The 21,425-nt window shown below is 42.4% G+C and overlaps 1 protein-coding gene across 2 annotated transcripts in view; it reads left to right on the top strand.

Annotated features, from left to right (window-relative positions):
• PSAT1 (phospholipid sterol acyl transferase 1) overlaps window positions 1-10,368 on the top strand; it is a 259,587-nt gene extending 249,219 nt beyond the window's left edge. Inside the window, exons 14-15 of one of the 2 annotated variants that reach the window (XM_087690727.1) lie at window positions 9,872-9,956; window positions 10,035-10,368. In XM_087690727.1, the coding sequence (XP_087546853.1) occupies window positions 9,872-9,956; window positions 10,035-10,116 (167 nt within the window). In that variant the 3' untranslated portion in view covers window positions 10,117-10,368. Of the gene's footprint in view, window positions 1-9,630; window positions 9,848-9,871; window positions 9,957-10,034 lie in introns of those variants that run through there. The other variant, XM_087690728.1, reaches the window with a different exon arrangement.
• The last annotated feature ends 11,057 nt before the right edge of the window (window positions 10,369-21,425 follow it).

Here is a 21,425-nt window from a genome sequence, read left to right as displayed (position 1 = left end):
GTTGCTCCAGGACACCAAGGCCCTTTACAGAGGTAGCTCACAGACTTCTTTGCAAAGGAGACTCAGAAGACTTCAATACACTTATAGCCACAGTCCACACGAGAGCCTCTCTCACCGCCACAGTCCACACACAAACAAGGTGTACTGATTAATCGAGCCGTTCAGCTTAGCCGATCCAAACGTCCTAGGTCTCGGCATAGACACCGATGACACCTTCATAGACGGATATAGGGGATTATTGCTCGGGCTAGAGCTAGGCCCTCCATACCCACATGAGATTGTACCATTTGGAGCTCATTGTTACTAGATAGAGCTCTATGTTTTACACATAGCCATAGTTAGTTTCCTTTCTTATTTTGCTTTGTGCTACATATTTTGCACCATCATACACATGATTGTAACTCATGGTCTCATAGGTCATTTTGGCCTTTTGTAGACGTTAATATATCATTTCATTTCTCAAGCTCTCGGTCATGTGCATGGATCGGTTACCTTTCTTAGAGAAAAGCAATGACTTGCGGACATTGAAATTGCACACATGGTGATTGAGTTCAATCTTGCATTCAATGTCCTAAAGCAAGAGCAATGGAAGAAGATGGTAATAGCCAATTTCAATATGGGTCCATGTGAACGATGAACCGATGTCACATACGACATGAGGACGAAAAAGATTGATGAAGAGAAGGAGAGGATTGATAGAGCCCTTGATCCTGTTGAGGCCACATGGATTAAATATGGTTGCTTCATTCTCACCGACGGATGGAGTAATCGTAAGAAACAGGGCATCGTCAACATACTCGTCTCATGTCCACTTGACACTTACTTTTTGCGGGACACAGATACCGGCAAGAGAGGGAGGAAAACGACGGGCACATTCATCTACCACCACATTCGACAAGCTATCGTTGAGATATACATTGCCTTTTAAATTTGTTACACTTTCTTTCATTATGACAATTGATTTATACATAACTAGCTATCTCCTTATCTCTCTTCATTCTAATTTCTTGGATCTTGAAAGCTGAAGTTTAAAACGCTCAACTTTCTCTTTCTCTCTCTAATTTCCAAGTTTTGTTAGTATACTTGTAATTTGTAAATTGTGGTTGTAGGTGGGCCCCTCGAATGTGGTGTAAGTTGTTACCGACAATGCATCGAACTATCGGCGCATGTGTCATTTGCTTGAGACTGAGTTGCCCATGATTGTGTGGATTCCATGGTTGGACTTGCTCATGGAGAACATTGGGAAGCTCAAGTGGGTGAAGAGGGTGGTTCGCAAAGCTACATCAATTGTCACCTTCTTCACGGTAAAGATAAAGGTGCTTGCGATGTATCGTAAGCATAGCACATTGTGAGTTGAAGAAGCCTTTTTCAACTTGCTTTGCTTACATGTTGTTATTGTTGGAGCACCTTTATGAGGTGTGGTTCACCTTGCGCCAAAGACAGTGGTGTCCACTCTATGGAATGAGTGGGATGAGCATGAGACAGAGGAGGCCAAAGCCATGTAGTGTGTGTGTCATAATGAGCAGTTTTGGCAAAAAGTTTGTGCCATTGTCATTGTCATGACTCCCTTTTATAAAGTGTTACGTATGAGTGATTGCAAGGGGTCCACCATGGGCCTTCTTGTTCACTTCTTTAGAGTGGCATTGGTGGAGGCACGTGCTTGTACAGTAGGGTTGTCAGGTACAAAAGGTATGGTATGGTACGATAAAATACGGTACTAATTGGTATCCTATGATTTTATAAGATACGTACGATATTACTAAGGAAAAAAAAAACAAAAACTTGGTTATTTTGGATTATAGATAATAGAACACATATTTAGAGCTAAAATAGCAATGTCACTTGAGTTAATAGGATGAATACATGAGGATAACAAGGAAAAACCTCATGCACAACATGCGCAATGCACTACTAGAAGACAGATGGGAGTGTATATGTAATACATCAAAGAACAAAGCAAAGCTTAGAGTAGATGGACAAATAGGCTCTTCATTCTTTTGTGTACGTGTGAGAGACGAGGCTTGGTAGTTTAGAGAGAGAGAGAGAGAGAGAGACTCTTCAAGATCCCGCGTGGATACCGTGATTTATGGGAGCAGCTTTCGTCGGAACTTCAGGGTCGGCAACCCTTTCTTGCCTTGACTGTGGACCGCCCGTGGCAGGACTGGGACCTTGCAGGCCGCCTGAGTCTGGAAAAGGCCTCTACTAATCAGGTGTATCATCTTCTTGTTCAAGATCACCAATGGCTGGGAGAGAAAGCTAATACTGTTTGGGGACTGCGGAAATCGCTGTCATGGTGGCAGAAAATGCTGATGGAGGGCTGGCTAAATAAGACACCTTTCAAATGCAAGGTTTTTCTTTGGCGGGTGATGATTGGTGGTCTTCCTCTGGCCTCGGCCCTTGCCAAGCGTCGCATCTCGAATGGCAATTGTTTCTTCTGTACCACACCGGCGGAATCGGCCCGACATCGTTTTCTCTCTTGCCCGCTCGCCAAGAATATCTGGTCGCTCTTGTCTCACATTTGGCGCACGGTGGTCGGGTCCTCGCTAACTCCTTTCGACTGGGTTTTTGTGCGCCCAAGGTATCCTGCACCGCCACAGTTGCATGAGAAGATCTTATTTCACTTTTTCAGATATTGGGGATGCTGGCACATTTGGACCACGCGCAATGCTTTTCTCTTTGATTCGGCCTCTAATGTACCCCGACATATTGCCAGGCTTAAAGGGCTCTTGCATTGGCAGCTAGATATCATCCGACACTCCGACCTGCTCCCTCGGGAGGATTTGCATCCGTGGCATATGGCAATTGCCTCTGGGTCGTTGCCATGATTGGTGTAACCTTTTCAGTGCATTACTACGGGGTTTCCCCACATGTTGGCCTAGGGCCCTCGTGTATCTTGTAATCAGAAAATCCTCTGCATCCTTGCCATGACGTTGTAACTTGTAGTACTTAGAATCTCTTCACATGATGACTTAGATTGTCGTCATGTATCTTGTAATCAAGTAATCATGTACTTTTTTCGTAATTAATACAATTACCTTTTACGAAAAAAAAAAGAGAGAGAGAGAGAGAGGAGAGGGGGCTTCGTTTTGCTATCCGTCGGCTGCTTCCACCGGCGTGCAGATAGCATAAGTTGTCGCCCGTCCATCGTTAATCCTGGGGGACTGGGGTCCCTGCCGTTTCCCTTCAGTCCTGTTGGGCCTCGTTTCTGACGTCCCGGTCCTGAGCGCCGTTCTGGTTCGTCCCGCCTTCTATCGCGCCTTGCTACTTCCAGTTGCGCTGCCACGTCTGCAGACGCCCATTTTCCTTCGACTGTTCTGCTGTTCGCGGGTCCGCTTGCTCGTATTTGTCCTTTTCTGCAGAGGCGCCCAGCCGCTGTAAACCCTACGCTCAATAGTCGTCAGAAAGGCAGCGTCTTGGCCAGAGTGCCCACTGATCTGTACAAAGAGAGAGAGAGAGAGAGAGAGAGCTTAGAGTGAGAGAGAGAGAGAGAGAGAATACGTACTGATACAATATGGCTGGCCTGGATTTGGCTTTCATAGACCAAACGGTGGCAGCTCTTGGTCCGGATTCTGTCACCGAGGAACCAGAGGACATGGTTCCGGGCACAGAGGAGATACCCCCTGCTCCTGACCTCCAACCAGCGGGCAAACGCACCAAGCATACTTCGGCAGGGATAATGGATCATCGGGATCGTTCCTATGCTCAGGTTGCTTCTGATTCTGTGGACTCCCAGGAGGTTGATTGGGGGCACCTATTGGAGTTTGCTAACACTTTACTGGGCGATTATGTTCAACATAATCAGGAGGTCTTTTCGGACTTTGCAACGGAAGATGTTCTGGAAGCCACTGTGGATCCGAAACATGTTTTGCGTTCCTTTTCAGTGTTCTATGAACGTGCTATGATACTTTTTTTCACTGGTAGGATCCCGCTGCTTTCCCATATTCGCCAGTGGCTGCACAGTCTGCTACAAGAGGAATGTGTTGAAGAGATTTTTGTTGGCCCCCAGGGTTTTTTTGAGGTGCTGTTGAAATCAGAGACACACCGTGCTGCTCTCTTGTCTAAATTGCCATTGTTCGTTGATCGCTGTCTGGTCCATGTGGTGCCATGGCGCCCCATGGCAGATTTTCAGCGTCTGGTGCAACGTGAATGCCCTGTGTGGGTTGAAGTGGAAAACTGTCCGGCTGTTTATTGGCCACTGCTAAAAGACGCCATGGCCGCTGTGGGCATTGTTCTGGTCCCCCCAAGCCTAAGGGCCATGAATCGCAACCGCCTGTGTATGTTATGGGACACTGCTCGAAAAAGGCCTGCTTGGTTACGCATTAACTGCTCTGGCATGCATCCTTTACATTTTCGTTTGAAATGGGGCAACTTTGCAGGACATTGCTTTTCATGTGGAAAATTGGGGCATTTTATGGCTGAATGCCCAGAGAAGCACCACACTTCAAATGCCGAGCATGTTGCGCAGCCCATGGAAGATATAGTGTGTGATGCGCCGTCGCAAGATGCCACCCAACCACCTAAAGTTTTGAATAAAGGTAAACAACAGGTCTCGGGTTTGGATTCTGGTGGCAATGACTGGGTAGATGTACGCGCGAAAAAAGGCAACAAGCATGCTGCTGGCATGATGGATACTGACCTGTTGCCTCACCAGATTCCATGCGTACGTATATGCGCAGGAAAGAAATGATGTCTTCAGAGCACTCTGCTCTTGCTATGGTTTCCTCTGCTCCCCGTCAACAGACAGCTAGGAGAGTGTCTTCAGATGGTTCTAAGGGTCCACCCGCTAAGCTAGCTTTTGATACTCGAGGTAATGTCATTACCCCATGGGATCGTCGTTATCCCCGCTCCATCCCCAAGTCAACGGATATGCCATCCACTTCCAAATCTGGTCGTCAGAACTCTTTTGCCGTGTTAGCTGATTTCTTGGATAAGGGTGTACTAGACATTCTCGCCGAAAAGGTCTCATCAAGGCAAGCTGTGCCTCACACCTGATCCTCTTTTGAATCCACATGAAGATAGCTACGTGGAATGTGCAAGGAATTTGTTCTCGCCACAAGCAACATGCCATGTGGACAATATTGCATGAGAATCAGTGGGATGTCTTGTGTGCTGTTGAACACAAGAGTCATAGTGAAGCAGGTAAAGTTGTGGATTGCCATGGTTTTCGTTTGTTCTATGCAGGGACACATGCCAGGCAGTGTTCTGGTGTGCTTATGATTGTACATGAAAAATATCAGCCGGTTCTTATCAAGAATGATGTACATGGCTGCTTTGTGGTGATTGAAATTTTATTCGACGGACACTGTTAAGAAGATTTGACTGCTAGGAACCCTGACTTCAGGTCGATCCTAGTGGGAACGGTCGGATAAGTTCCGTTGCGGGGCAGACTCGAGAGACCCTAGTTGGCAAACCCCGTGTCATTCCTTGGGAGTGTCGGTGGCATCTTCTAGATTGATCTCTCGATGGGCTGCTAAGATGTGTCCCACAAATTGAGGGACGGGCACATTTTGCATACTTATCTTGGAAGTTGGGGGAGAGAGAGTGTGTGTGTGTGAGAGACTTCTCTTCAGGTCATGTGAGAGAAACTGGAGTACCTATTTTCTCATTCACACAAAGTTTCGCAATCGGCTTAGTACACGACACTTAGAGAGGCTAGTCTATTGCCGCACTAACTTACGCATGATGAAGGCTATGATGAGCATGGGTGGTCCGAAGCAGGTAAAGTTTAAACACTTAACCATAAAATTTATTTTATTTTATTTTTATTTTGAAATTTAAAGTTTATACTTTACAATTTAGACTTTAGCATTTACAATCTTAAGTGCATCACTGAATTGTGTAGGTAAATGTTGATCATTCAAGTTGACGGGCGACACTCTTCCGAGTGTACATCAGGAGGTGGACAAGGAGAAGGAGATGTTTTTTGCAGAACTCTATAGAGAGCTTATAGTAGTAGATACTCACTGTTAGCATACTCATGGGCAAGGAGTTCGAGTAGGTGGTAGCAGGGCCATGGTCATTTGACGCCCTCCAACATCGAGGAGGGGTGGTTCGAGTGGCTTGCAGACATAAGGCAGGGCTCTAGTAGCTTACATCTTCTGCCTCATGATGACATCCCCCCTTTGCCTACACAATTGCCACCTAGGGAGCCATCATTTAATGATGATGGTAACCTCATCAATGAGAATGAGTATGATTGTGTCTCATCATCTGATGCCGAGGAGTCATCTTCAAACTCTCTTGATGAGCACTCAAATGGTTCTAATGATGATGATGATGATGATGATGATGATGATGATAGTGATGCCTCATCATAGATTCATATGACATAGGTCTCTCTTTTTTTTGTATCAGATATACTAGACTGTAGTTGTATCGCATGTTTTGCGTAGCCCATGCGACCGCAATGGTCACCCTCATGTATTCATCTTATTCTGTAATGAAATGTCTATTTCCACTTCAAACATGTATTCTATGATCTATCATTTAATGATTTATGATTTTTGTTATTTAAAAAATCTTCTTAATTTTTTTTCGTACTAATATCATACCGTACCTTATAAAATCATAAGGTATCAATTAGTATCGTATTTTATCATACCGTACCGTATTGTACCTTTCGTACTTGACAACTATGATTACAAGGAATGAAGAGCTTCCATTGTTTGACGACTGACACATAAAGGTGGCAAAAAGCATTCTATTAAAGCTTTAATCATTCAAAGTGTAAAAGATTTAAGCTAATAAGCCCAGCATTTTTGTTAAAAACGCTTGCTTTAAAACAAACTAAAGTAAGAAAAAGCCTCTCAACGTGTGAAAGGAAAATCTATATAAGAGGAGGTATATGAGGAGTTTGAGGACACCCTCCTTGATCTTTCCTTCAAGACCTTATATGGGAGGGGCTTGAGGTTGAGTTTGTATCCCTCGCCTTCTTTGAAGACCGCCATCGAATTTTGGAGAGAAGGCTTGAGGTCGAGCTTTAAGCCCCTTGTCTATGTCAAAGTTTCCGTCATCGCGAGTCGCTATGAATATTGGCTTGAGTTGGGCTTTAAGCTTCTTGCCTATTTTTGAAGATCGTCATCGAGTTCCATGACATGGCTTTTGAGTTTGAGCTTGGTGCTCCTCGCCTTCCTCAATTCCACCTTCTTCTCTTCTTCCTCAAATTGATTTTGATCTAATCCGAAAGTCATATTAAGTATCTTGCCTATAGCTTTATTCAAGAATTTGTTTTTCTCATTCAACTTGAATCTAAACTCTTCTTGATAATTATTTTATGTTGAGTTCTTCCATCTCAAAGCGTCCCTGCGACAAGTGACTTTTGCAAATCCCGTGCGACACCATTACATTGATTGGACTGCCGCTTGCAGTTTGAGTTGTCTGATGAATTGACACGGTCTGAAACTGTCTGATGCAGTTTGACAAACTGTCTGACACAATCTGACGGACTGTCTAAAGCAGCCTTGATGACTGTCTTGACGTAGCTCTGATGACTATGTTGACACAGTCCTAACATAGCTCCAACAACCTAAGCTTTGATACCAATTTTTCAACGGAGTGCAGGAGGATCAAGACACGTGATGTTGTGATTTGCACAGTGGCGTACAGCCATCGTGTATCTTGTAATCATGTAAACTTGTACTTTTTTCGTAATTAATACAATTACCTTTTACGAAAAAAAAAAAAAGAGATTGTTCACTCCACACCATTCGTTCTTTCTGTGTGACTTTTTTGTGTTAGAGTCTTCGTAGACTTTCCTTTATGTTTGTTATTTCTATGCTGACCTGATGGTGTGATGTAAATATTTACTACTTAATTCAATTATCTTCACATAAAAAAAAGAGAGCACAAGACTCGATGTGGGGTTTAGGTTTTTGATTGTGTGTGTGTGTGTGTGTGTGTGTGTGTAAGGGTGTAAGGGTGCGTGCACACCTAAACAGCGTAAACGGCACAATGACCCTTTATTCCCAACAAGCATTACAATGTCAAAAGAATGTAGGAAGTACATCTTAGAAAAGGGTTTCATTACATTGCTTAGAAGATTACTATCCTTGTACATAGTTTCCTTTTTTATTCCAATAGTCCTCAATGGGTCCGAATTTGTTGCAATTCTTGCACTTGGGTTTCCCTTTGTTCCAATAATCTTACTTCTTTTGTCCAGTTTTATCGCATGTCCTACAAACAATCTTGGAAGATCCTTTGCTATAGAGTGTAGATACTATGGGGCTCAATGAAGTTTCTCGGAATTTCTCTTTGAGTTTGTTTTCTTGCTCGTAAAGAGTAGCTTTCACTAAGTTGACTTTTCTACCTAGCACATTTCTCAATGCTAGATAGAAAACAACTCAATGGGAGGGAAGGGTAAGAAGTGTGAAGGTGAATGCGAAGTACCAAACTCATGCTCAAATGAAACGAGGGATGAAGGATTACCTTGTGGAACATCTCTAATCATAGAGTTTTCTTCAAATCCATATTGATACCAAAGTGGGTCTCCTAGATGACCTACCATCAATCCCTCCATAACTAAAGGGGCAATATAGACGTAATTAGACTCACCCAAATCTACCACTAGGCTTGATTGTGAGGAGTTTGAACTTTTGGCTGTCTCAAGTGGATAGTCTTTCCCCAATTGAGAGGCGATCAGTCTTGTCAATGGAGTGCTTGGATTGTGCACCTTATGAAGAATTACGATACGAAGAAGTGTTGGGCCTTGGTGAATGATCCCTAAAAGAAAGGTTAGTACATCGAGCATTGTTCTCCAAATCAAGACAAGAATGCCTCAATAGGGCCTCAATTGAAGAAGTAGCCTCAGAAAACATAAGAGGATCCAAAGATGGAGTGTCTGTGTCCCATCAGCCAAACCATAATTTGGAAGGATCCACCCTTCTGTAAATTATAGGAGCTAAACTTAAAGAGCTAATTAGTTTATAATGAATTTTTTAGCTTAACAAAAAGTACACATTAAAAAAGATGAAGCACAAGGAACTAAACTCATAGTTGTCAAGTACAAAAAGTATGATACAATAAAATACAGTACTAAATTGTACCTTATGATTTTTGAACTTATTCTCTCCTTGAAGGTAATTATAACCTAACTTTTTTTTACAAAAAAAGGGAGAGAAGTTGTTTGAATCTCAAATATCATAATCCCATGAGAGTATTGTATTACTATAGGAAGCATTTAACTCATCCCAAATTGCAGCTTGGACCGGAAAAAAAGTATTCATTAAGTTGGTAGCCTATGGTACTAATACATACTGTACAGTACCTATATTACGGTACAATATGAACACTTTTATACATTGTACTAGTGCAAGTATGGTTAAACTAGAAGAGCAAGGAAGCACAAGAGACCATATCTTGAATCTAAATACATAATACAGAGGTCCTTTATAGAAGAGTGACCTCCTTTATAAGGGTGTGCATATGTTGCCACCACAAAAGGGTGATGCCAAGTGTGCTTAGAGTCATCACACTTGAGTGCATCTCACACATAAATCATTTTAGGAGCTGGTTTTCCAAAAAGGGACAGTTTTTCTTTTAGTTTCAACCTTTCTTTCACTGAAAAAGGAATGCATAGTTGGGAACAAAAGTTAAGACTAGTTGATGCATGTCTCTTTCTGTGTGATGTAGCAGGTGTGTTGAAGAAGGATGGTTTACACTGTATTATTTCCTTTTTCAACACTAAATGTTTGTACTTTCCATACCTTTTACCCAACTTGTACTGAGTAGGGATGATCCAGGCAGTATTCCTTCTCTCTTCTAAATGCTGTGAATGTCTTCACTTTGTATTTTGGTTTCTATGCATCATGCGTCTCAACCATCTCTGAGTTTTAAATGAAGTTCAGCAATCATTACTGCACACCTTTTTTTTCAGTGAAGCGTGAGCCAATAAGAGATGAGGATTGCTTTTGGGATTATTCAAAGGCACGATGTGGTTTACCTGAGCGGTGTGAATACAGGTATATTGTCTAGATGTCTCAAGGTGGGATCACATGAATGAATGTAGTTTATCTGTTTCTCAACCTTTGCATGTGCAGGTATGTATTTGGGGATGTTCATCTAGGGCAAAGCTGTCGACTGCGGGCTTCCTCTGAGAACCCCTTCCAGCATTATTTGTAAAAAGCCTTTTAGTTCATGGGCAGCATCATTTGTAAAAAGCTTTTTAGTTTGAGGAGTGTGTGTTGAGTTATTTGTAAAATGCTGCATCCATTCTTTCTGCCATCTTTTCTAAAATATGGCACTGATGGCAGCTCCATTATTTTGGACATTTTTTGCTGATGCCTCGCTGTATCATCTATATTAGTAATCTTTGCATCCTTAAGACGAATGTCCTATGGAGTATGAAGTTGGTCATTTGGTAATATATTCTCATTGAGTCTAAAATCTAATGTCTCCATTCAAATTGTTTTCAAGGATGCAACTGATCAGCTCTCTGAAGACCTGACAGAGAAACATGAGCTGCTCCCCCACCCCAACCCCACTGCACCCCCCCCCCCCCCCCGGCCCAAAAAAAAATAAAGTTCTTCTCCAACGGAAAATCATTTGGTGCTTTACATTACAAGCTCTTACAAAAAGCAACTGATTTGTTATCAGCAACCAAGGGACCCTCTGCCGTTTTTTTAACGAGGTACAGTGCCTGATTGAATCTGTCAACAGGATATCTTATGGCAAGATCTTCATCATGGCTTATTTGTATTGTGCTTTTTTTTGGGAGCGAATATATATTGTGCCTTTGGGGATGCGGGGCGCAGGGTTTGAACTCACATACCCCTCAAACTCAAACCACTACGCCACAACACCATTGGCATTGTGCTTATATTGGACGGTACCACAAATAAAATCATCTTCAAAATAAAATTCTCTCATTTGTAGCTTAGGTGTTCGAGAGTGAACGACGGTGTGACTCGATGAAGGTGGGGATAAAAGGCATTTAACACGTCCGTGCCAATTTTCTGCAGAGTAACTTTCCGCGTGGCAAGCTGCGCATATAACACAATGCATGGGAGTCTTGCTAGGGAGCTGCTGTGTGAAGCTAACTGACAGGATGGCAAGGATGTAGAGATGACAGACGAAAGCATTAAAGACAATGAAACTCTGAGCATTGTAGGTGAAGAGGTTTGTAGTTCGCTGAAATGAAAAGAGCAGGAAGAAGAGACAGATGACAGCATAGATGACATCAGCAAGAAGCAAGCTCGGAAGGAGTCAACTGCAGAGAAACCGCTTAACCTTGAGGAGCAAGCTTGGAAGGAGTTTGACTGTAGAGAAACCGCTTAACCTTGAGGAGGAATACTAACTCGGGCCTGAATCCAATCCCCAATAGGTGGCAGAGCCGTTGGCCGAGTGCATCCGCAGGAATATGGAAGAAAGAATGAAAGGGGTGGCCAAGAAAGTTACTCTGGATGCAAAGAAAGATGCGGAATGTGCTCAGGTTTAACTCCAAGGCTGTCCTGGTGTTCTTCACGGGTAAGTCACCAAAGGCAATGGATACAGCAACCTAGTTTAATATCATACTTAAGGAGGTGGGCTCTGTGGAATCTATTATGGAGGCAGGGGCTTCTTTGAGGTTGTGCTTGACAAGAGAGAAGCAACACAGAAACTTCTGGAGGAAGGAGTGTACCTTTGGGGGCTCGATTTGGTTGGATCCCTCCATTGACAAACCAGAGCTTTTGGATCCGGATATTCCATGCATGGTTCAACTAAGGCAAAGGCTGGTGTGGAGCAAGTTTGCTGGCACTTGCTTCGAATGTGGATTGTGGGGGCATAATTATAAGAGTGTCCAATAGTCAAGGAGGATAAAGAAATTGAAGATGGGGAATCGGGTTGTGCCATATTAATCAAGTCATGTTGGCTGCCAAGACTGAGGAAGTTTTCAAGAGATGGGCAAATCTTGGCTGTGACAATAGATTAAGCTAGTGAGGTAGAAATTGTACATAAGCATGGCTTTAATGAAGCAAAAATGAGGAAGATGCTATGAGCACGCCCATGGGATGGGAGATCAATAAAACTCGAGTCGCAACAGGGATTTTAACATGGTGATAGAAGCAATGGATGCCTCCCTAATGTCACTACAAATTTGTGAGGAAGAACTTAAAGAATGAGAAGACCTAATAGAAAAGCTAAAGCTTTTAGACTATTGGGTTTGACTCATGCCTACACTCATAGAGGAGTGTCAATGATCCGCAGTAGGACACTGGGGCACTTTTTGCTCTCCATGCAAGGGGTTTTTTCCCCCAATTACATTATTCTCTATTTTGAAAAGGAAGTGGAACCCAGAAGGAAGAAGCTTAGCAGTGAGAGCTATGGCGGATGGAGAGCAAGAGCCAAAAGAGAGAGAAACTCAAAAGTGGGAACTCCAACAACCACAACCTTCCACTTAAAGGCGAATCTGCCCTAGTGAGAGAGAGAAAAAAGAAAAGACAATACAACATATACACATATAGTGGAAGATAAGGAAAAAGAAGTCAATATCCATCGATCTCCTGAGAAAGGCAAAGTGCTCAGTAGTGAGGCTCTTCGTGAGCAAGTCTGCAGGATTCTGCTCAATCGGAATCTTGACGAGGTCAACAGACCTATCCTCAACGACCTCGCAAATAAAGTGATACCTCACCTCAATATGTTTCGTCTTCGCATGGAAGATCGGATTCTTGGCCAACTGAATGGCACTCATAGAATCCGAATGCAGTATAGGCATAGCATCTGTCATACCAAGGTCTGTAATCAAACGGCCTAACCAAATAGCCTCCTTGCAAGCCTCTATGGTTGCAATATACTCAACCTCTGTAGTAGATAGGGCCGTACACTTCTGCGCCCTAGACATCCAAGAGATAGCCCCTCTAGCATAAGTGAACACATAGCCAGAAGTGGACTTCCTACTATCTGCATGTCCTGCATAATCAGAGTCAGTGTGTTCTACAACTCTTGTATTCTAGCTGCCATAACAAAGACACATATCTGTTGTGCCCTTCAAGTACCTCATTATACCTTTCACGGCATCCCAATGTTTCTTGTAAAGTGTAGACATATAACGTGCCACAACCCCAACTACAAAAGCTATATCTAGACGTGTGGCTATCATGGCATACATAAGATTGCCCACGGCTGATGCATAGGGAATCTTGGCCTTCTCGATTCTCTGCTCCTCTATTTGCGGACAATTGGCCTGTGACACCTTCACATGAGAAGGTAATGGACAGCCAATAGGCTTAACATCCTGCATGCCGAAGCGCTCAAGGACTTTATGAATGTATTTCTTCTGTGACAGAGTAGTCCCTGAGATCTATCGCGCGTAATGCGCATACCAAGTATATGAGAGGCATGTCCCAAATCTTTCATCTCAAAGCTCTTCTTGAGCTGAGCCTTAAGAGCATCTAGCTTCTCATGAGTTGTCCCTGCTAAAAGCATGTCATTCACATAGAGTACCAAAATCAGTAAAGAATCGTCACAGGCTTTCTTCATATACAAGCATAGATCCATAGCACTGCGGCTATAGCCCTGTGACTGCATGAATGCATCAAACTTATGGTACCATTCCCTAGGTGCTTGCTTTAAGCCATATAGACTCTTCTTTAGCTTGCACACTAGGTGTTCCCTGCCAGGGTTTGCAAAGCCCTTAGGCTGCTCCATGTAAATCTCATCATGCAAGTCTCCATGTAAAAAAGTCGTCTTGACATCCATCTGGTACAAGTCTAGGTCAAGCTATGCAACCAAGGCCAAGACTAAGCATAGAGTGGTCATCTTGACCACAGGAGAAAACACTTCATCAAAGTCAATACAATGCTCTTGCTCAAAACCCTTAGCAACCAATCGAGCCTTGTATACCGGCTTGGGGTGTCCAGGGGTACTTTTTAGCTTGTACACCCCTTTACATGGCAAAGCCTTCTTACCTTGAGGCAAGGAAACCAAATCCCAAGTTTGATTCTTATGCAATGAGTCAAGCTCATACTGCATAGTCCTCTCCCAAGAGTGACAATCACCCTTGCGTATAGCCTCATCATAAGTAAGAGGCTCTCCTGCATTTGTAATTAGTACATAATCCATAGAGGGCGCAAAACGGTCAGGAGGTCGTCTATCTCTAGTAGAACGCCTCAATCCAAGCTTTGCTGCTTGACCAACATCTTGTCTATCATCGACATATCTAGCATCTAGGCCATGAGCATCAGGTGATGTTGCACGCTATTTAGCTAGCCATGGAGTGGGCTAAATGGGAGCAGGTGACTCCTCCTGAAAGATAACTCTATGTACCTCAACCACTTTCTCAGGCTACATATGCATTGTGTCCTCATGAAAGATGACATCATGGTTGCAGATCACTTTTCGCACCTGCGGATTCCATAGACGGTAACCCATCTCTCTTGCATCTCCATAGCCAATGAAAATGCATTTGACACTTTTAGGATCCAGCTTATTGTGTTTGTCCTTGGGCACATGGCAGAATGCCTCATATCCAAAGACACGCAAATGATCATAAGAGGGAGGCTTGTTTGCCCATATCTCCTTTGCAACCTGAAAGTCAATGCCATTGCTAGATAACATGTTAATGAGATGCACTGCAGTAGTAATTGTCTCAATCCAAAAGTGCTACGGTAAGCCAGCCTGGCTAAGCATGCTATGGATCCTTTATTGAATGGTCATATTCATGCGTTCAACCATACCATTCTGGGATGGGATGTAAGGGGTGGTCAATTGACCCTTAATACCACGCTCATCACAAAACTACTCAAAAGTACGTGATACATACTCACCCCCATTATCTAACCTTAGACATTTGAGTCTTTTTCCAGACTGGTTCTTTGCCAATGCAAGCCAACATTGAAATGTGTCTTAAGACATCGGATTTTCTTTTTATCGGATAAGCCCAAACCTTACGTAAGTAATCATCTATGAAAGTAACAAAGTACTTTGCCCCACCAAGTGACTGACAGGGCATGGGTCCACATACATCTGAGTACACAAGAGTCAAGGGCTCACCCATGCGTTTCTTACCTGGCTTTTTATGCGTATTTCTAGTCTACCTGCCATACAAACAATGATCACAAGAATCAAAATGTGAAGAGTTAAAAGGCGGAAGATATTGTAAAGCACGGAGTATTTTCATTCCTTTAAGAGACATATGCCCCAAACGAGCATAGATGGGGAATAGAACCCACAGACAAAACATGATCCAATGTAGCTGTTAATACAAATAAGGGATAGAGGTTGCCAAACTTGGTACCTCTTGCAAGTACAAGCCTGCCACGAGTAATCTTTCATACAAAGTCTCCAAAAGACACAAAATACCCTGCATTATCAAGCTGTCCAATTGACATAAGGTTGCGAGTCAATGCAGGTACATGGCGTACATCATGCAAAACAAAAGAACTGCTAGAAGGAAACTGCAGCCTAACATCTCCAATGCCCACAATATCAAGAGACCTGTCATCACCAAGATGCACAGAACTAGACATGGTGCAATAGGTATAAAACCAATCTCGACAAGGTGTCACATGAAAGGATGCACCCAAATCTAAGAGCCAGCACTGCTTATACGTAGAATGTATCTCAGAAGTCTGTAAGGCATCGCATGAAACTGCAAGTATGTAATCATCATCTGAATCAGTGGCCTGTATGACATTAACCTCTTCTATCTTCGCACTGGACTTTGCAGGCACAATACTGCGCTCAAAAGACTTTTTCTACACTTTTTCTTTTCCATTTTCCTTGTGCTTATCATCGTGCATTTTATGGCACTACGGTCTAATATATCATGCTTTTCCACAATAATGACAGGTAAGATCAGACTTCTGTCCATGGGACTTACTGCGACCACGCGACTTGGACCTGGACTTTTGAGAGTCCCTGCGCTTATGATCATTATCATGCCTGTCATTTTTGCCACCTCTAACGGTCAATGCATGTGAAGAGCGGGAAGCATTATTGTTTCCCCTGTTGATTTTCTCAATTAATAAAGCACTCTCAACATCTTTGATTTTCAGCCCGTCAAGCTTGTTCATGCATATGGCAGTACGAAAAACATCCCATGATTCATGCAAGCTGCCAAGCAGAAATAACGTGTGCAAGTTGTCTTTGAACTCAATACCCTGTGACGACAGACTTTTCATGATAGCATGAAACTGACTGAAATGAGATGAAAGGGAGGTCTTCTCCTTCATGCGAAGGTCCATTAATTGCTTCAGTCAATACATATATGACGCAAGACTCTGCTGTGCATAAAGCTCCTAAATCTTCTTCCATAAATCCCATGCACTTTGATTTTCATCTTCAACAACATTATAATTGACATCTTCTGAGAGTAACAAAATAATTATAGACTTGTATAGCTCATCAACTTCCATCCAAACATCATTATGCATATCCTTAAGTTTGACACCCTTGAAACGTAAGGGTTTAATTTGTAACTTCTGCACCAAAACCTGCCATATTTGGGACTTTCAATATCCATAGTTGGTACCATCCAACTTGGCAATGTTAAAGAGAGCTGTATCTTTCAGATAACCAGTCATATTGTCCCAAATCAAAGCAAAAAAATAAAATTGCAGGTTGCTGTAATTAGCAGAAAATGCACTAAAATCACTGTTAAAACTAGCTGAAAGGATGGATTTCACCAAGAGAAGCACATGTCCACCAAATATGACCAAGATAACATCAAATAGTAAGCATGACTCTCATAGAAGTGCTCAAAATCTGCAGATTTTAACTTGTAATAAATGACAGCAGTATGTAAAATTGTCCCAAAATGAAGCAATTACTGATACATATGTCACTGCAGCTGCCATGTAACAAGATACATCCAACAGTGAGTTTCCAGGGGCAAGAAGGTACCAAGAATTATCAAACCACTAACCTGTCTGGCAAGAGACATCCCATAGGTCTAGAAGTCATGTATGTAATGGGTCTCGGGGTAAGAGAAGAGACCAAGCACAAGCATAACTAATAGAGCAAGAGGCTCAATACATAACCATCCAAGATGCATACAAAACTGACAAACCTCTGATAGAGATAGGTGTCTGCCCTAATAGGCGTATCAAATCAGCCCATTATAGACAAACTACAGACATAAAGCTCTCAAGAGCGCAAATGCATGCAACTGTCCCACAAGCTCAAACTCATCTGTAAATAAAACTGTGTATATCGGAATATACCAAGAGGCTCCCATTGAAAGTGAAGTTAGATGCAAAGAGAGCAAGCAACGCTCTAATACATCAAATATATGGCATCAGACATGCCAAATCCCAGTAGGGTACATCTAGAGCATAAATCCCAAGCTATCTCAGACCCATAAAGCATAAGCCTGAAAGCATTTAAAGAGCATGGAACTGACAACCAAATGTAATGCCTAGTAGATCCAAAATGCTCAAATACATCGGAAGATAAAGCTCCAAGTAACTGTCAAGCATGGGCAAACCAAGTGGCATCCATATCTGACCAAAGCATAAATGCAAGAAGCCTAAATGTCAAGCAATGACAATAGGCATAAACCGGTCCAAAGCATGCCAACTAAAGCCAAATGCCAGTGAAGACCGACCAAGTCGGAGCTTAATCCAAGCTCAAGCATTCCGGAACCAAGAAGAAGCATTTGACAACCTCCAAATACATCGGTATGATCATTCAAACCTTTAAGAAGCACCCCGTATCCATGAACCAATGCATATACCAAGTAAATGAGCTTCAGCCCACTGTATTATAGCAAGCAATTTACTATTATATGAAACTCAAACAGTGCTCAAATATGCTCCAAATCAGTCCCAAAGCATAGACATAGCATCCCATAACATCCAGCATCACCTGGCATCAATAAGCATCAAATGGGCAATGCCAAGAAGCATCAAACGGCAAATGTCAAGTGCTACCCTGTTTTAACAGTCCTGCGACTATATATACACCAAAGGGTTGAAGGGGAATTCAGTCACTTATTGTACTTTATACCTTTTGTGTGTGAACACACCTCTGTAACCCTAGGGTCTAAGGGTTGTACTTTCTACTTTTACTTATATACTTGAGCATTGCATTGTGTGTTGAACCGTGTCTTCACTCTCACTCTCTACTGTCTATTGTGCTTCCAATTGAGAGCTGGCATCTCCTTTTGCACATTTGGTATCAGAGCTCAAGCTCAGCATGGTCCCCAAGCTTGTCAGCCCCAGCACCTCGGCTAGTTATAGCTCAGTTGCCCTCAACTATAGTCGCCACTCTACACGCTCGGTCCTGGTCCAATCATAACCACCCCCTAGTCTCGTCAGCAAACAGCGCCACTAGTGCTACTACCCCTCGTCTGTCCAACACCACCATTACTGCTCCTGCAGCTCCTAGTCTTGCGCTAGGCCACTAGCGCAATCAGCATTGTCACCACCTTGTCACTACTTGGCTAGCAACCAGACTTGCCACCACCTCCGCCAAGTTCGCCTTCCCCACCACCTTCACTATGTCATTGAGCTCCTTCAACCATTGCCTGAGCTCGGCTCTCGGCGCAGCTCCACCAAGCTACCACCACCTTCTAGTCAATTTAGGCATCATCTCGGCTCGACCTCGGCTCACATTTCAAAGGTAACATGTATATTTTATTATTTTTATTTAGAAATTCGAACTACAAGGGGCTTTTGCTTAAGGAGTGTATTTTTGCTCGTGGAAGTGCTTCTAGGCACACACATTGTAGAAATTTCTTGGGATTCTAATCAAAAAATTTAGGGCTTTTGAATATACCAAAGATTCAGTTTGGAATACATTAAAATTGTGCGTTTTGGACAGCTAAATTTCGAGGCTTTTGCATTTTTGTGCCATTGAACACTGTTTGTGCATTGGACAGCATGTTACTCATTGAAATTTGTGAAAATTTCAGCACATTGGACAGTGTGATCAGGTGTGATACAGTTTTGCTAATTACACATTGGTGTATGTTGTAATTTTTGGAACTTTGCATATTTCCAAGTTGTACCGAGTTTGGTTCTTGCTCTTGTATGGTTTAAAAGAGTGACATTTATAATGGCCAATCAAGGACAAAGTGATGTATTCACTTATGTATTGAAAGAGGATAGATTGGACAACAATAACTATTCTCTATGGCATTCATAATGAAGAATGTGCTCATTGCTAAAAATCTTTGGAAGTATGTTAGGAGTGAATAAGTCTATCCTAGAATTGTGGCTCTTGCAGCTCCTTTCCAAGGAGGATGTGTTCAAAGGCGAGCTCTCAGCCACTTCCCCAAAAAACAGTTGGACAAAAGGCTTGGGACACTCGAGATGTCCAAACATTGTTATTGATTGCATTAGCAGTTTAGTCATCCATAATTCCATATATATGATCTATTGTTTCTTCACGAGTAGCAAGACTCACTTGAGCAGATGTTTATTGGAAAAAATAAGACACTTTTTTTTTAAAGAAGCTTGAGAATGTGAAGATGGATGAAGATGATGCCATGTAGGATCATCTTAATAAAATTCAAGACTTGCATGAGCAGCTAATAAATGTAGATGAGTATTATTTTGATGCATATATGATCTTTACTACTTTGAATTCCTTGCCACTCTCTTATTTGGTCTTTCATACGGCCTTAAATCTCACCATGAGAATTTCTCTGTAGCCACTTACGTCTCTTTAGTTGATTAGTTTGCTCCTAGAAGAAGAGCAAACATGGAAAAACAGTGAGATAGATGTAGCCTTTGAACACGTTTTTATGGTGAGACAAAAGGGCAAGGGTAGTCGGTCTAGGAATGCTCTGTAGAGTTCTAGAAGTTGAGGTATTTCACAAAATAACAAAAAGCAGGGAGGCATGCAAGCTAAGAAGGGCAAGTGTCATTATTGTAATAAGCCAAGTCACTAAATCACAAAATGTAAGAAACACATCACCAAGGAGGAGGTGTCAGGGATGTCTATTTCTGATGCACCTTCTACTACTACAAAGTCTGCATCTTTTGTTGTTGACTGTGAGTATTGTTTTCACACTTATAGTTATGATTCTTCTTGGGTAAATAGAGCATTCAGCTCTACGGAGAATGCTAACACTTGGTTCTTTGACAATGGTACTTCTAAGCACATTACATTTTACACGGATTTATTTTATCGCTGTTATTGTAGCTCGTATTGGCAAATCTGTGCAATGTACCATTGTCCATGTCGAACTATGCTTGGTGTGTTTGCCCGCTGGCTAGAGGTCAGGAGCAGGGGGCATCTCCTCTGTGCACGGAACCATGTCTTCTGGTTCCTCGGTGTCAGAATCCGGACCAAGAGCTGCCATCGTTTGGTCTATGAAAGCCAGATCCAGGCCAGCCATATTGTATCAGTACGTATGTCGGTCGAGTGAAGAACTCGCGGGAGGCAGAGACACGCAGGCCTCTCTCTCTCTCTCCCTCTCTCTCTCTCTCTCTCTCTCTCTCCCTCTTTTCTGTATAGAGTCGTTGTCCAGGGGCGTACTCTGCAAGCACAGCCGATGAAAGCGGAGCTTTACCTGTCAGCCTCAGTCGTGGCTTACCCTGTTAGAGATGTTGGAGAGATTGTCTTGAAAGCCATTGATGGCTTGACTCTCTGTTTGTTTATAGGATGCATTATATGTGCCAAGGATAAAGAAGAATGTTGTTCATTTGTGGTATGCATGTCACATTTGATGATGACAAATGCATGGTTAGGGATAAGGAAGTCTTGACTTTGATATGGACTAGCAAATTATGTCATGGACTCTAAGAAATAGATATGTTTATTTGATTGATCAATCAATCTATTTGGCCTCTACTATTACTCTGTTATGTCACATGCAGAGCTTGAAGAGATCTCCTGACTAGATTTGTGAGGGATGCATTTTGGAAAAAATGCATCAATTCTCTTTTTCTTGTGATGTTGCTTTTAAGGTAGTGGCCAGGTTGCAGATTGTGCATTTGGATATATATGGACTTATGCAAACAAAGTCATTGGATGGATGCTATTATTTCATCGCCGTCGTTGATGACTTTACTCGCTTTTGTTACATCTACTCATTACTGAAAAAGTCAAAGATGTATGGTGCATTTTTTGCTTTCATTACACTTCTTGAAAATCAATCTGGTTATAGGATTAAGACTCTCCATGCGGATTGAGAGGGGAATACATGTCTTCTTTGCTAAATAATTTTTTGAAGCAGAAAGGCATTGCCCATCAATATACTAGTGCATATACTCCACACCAAAATGGGGTTACAAAAAGGAAAAATCAATCACTCATGGAGATGGCTAGATGTATGCTGAAAGCTAAGAATCTACCAAATGATTGTGCTTGTCACATTTTGAACAGGTGCCCTACCAAGGTATTGAAAACTGTCATGCCTTTTAAGGCTTGGAACTGTAGGACATCTTTAGTTGGACACTTTCATACTTTTGGATTTTTTGCAGATGCTCATATTTCCAAAGTATTGAGAAATAAGTTGGACAACAAGGTTGTCAAGTGCATTTCTATAGGGTACAACAGTGAGA

The sequence above is a fragment of the Lygodium microphyllum genome, chromosome 13 (genome assembly GCF_053477565.2).
Source record: "Lygodium microphyllum isolate KBCC chromosome 13, Lygodium_microphyllum_v1.1.10, whole genome shotgun sequence".
Taxonomy (NCBI): Eukaryota; Viridiplantae; Streptophyta; class Polypodiopsida; order Schizaeales; family Lygodiaceae; genus Lygodium; species Lygodium microphyllum.
The sequence above is the reverse complement of the archived record's forward strand: the minus strand, read 5'-3'. Positions and strand labels throughout refer to the sequence as shown.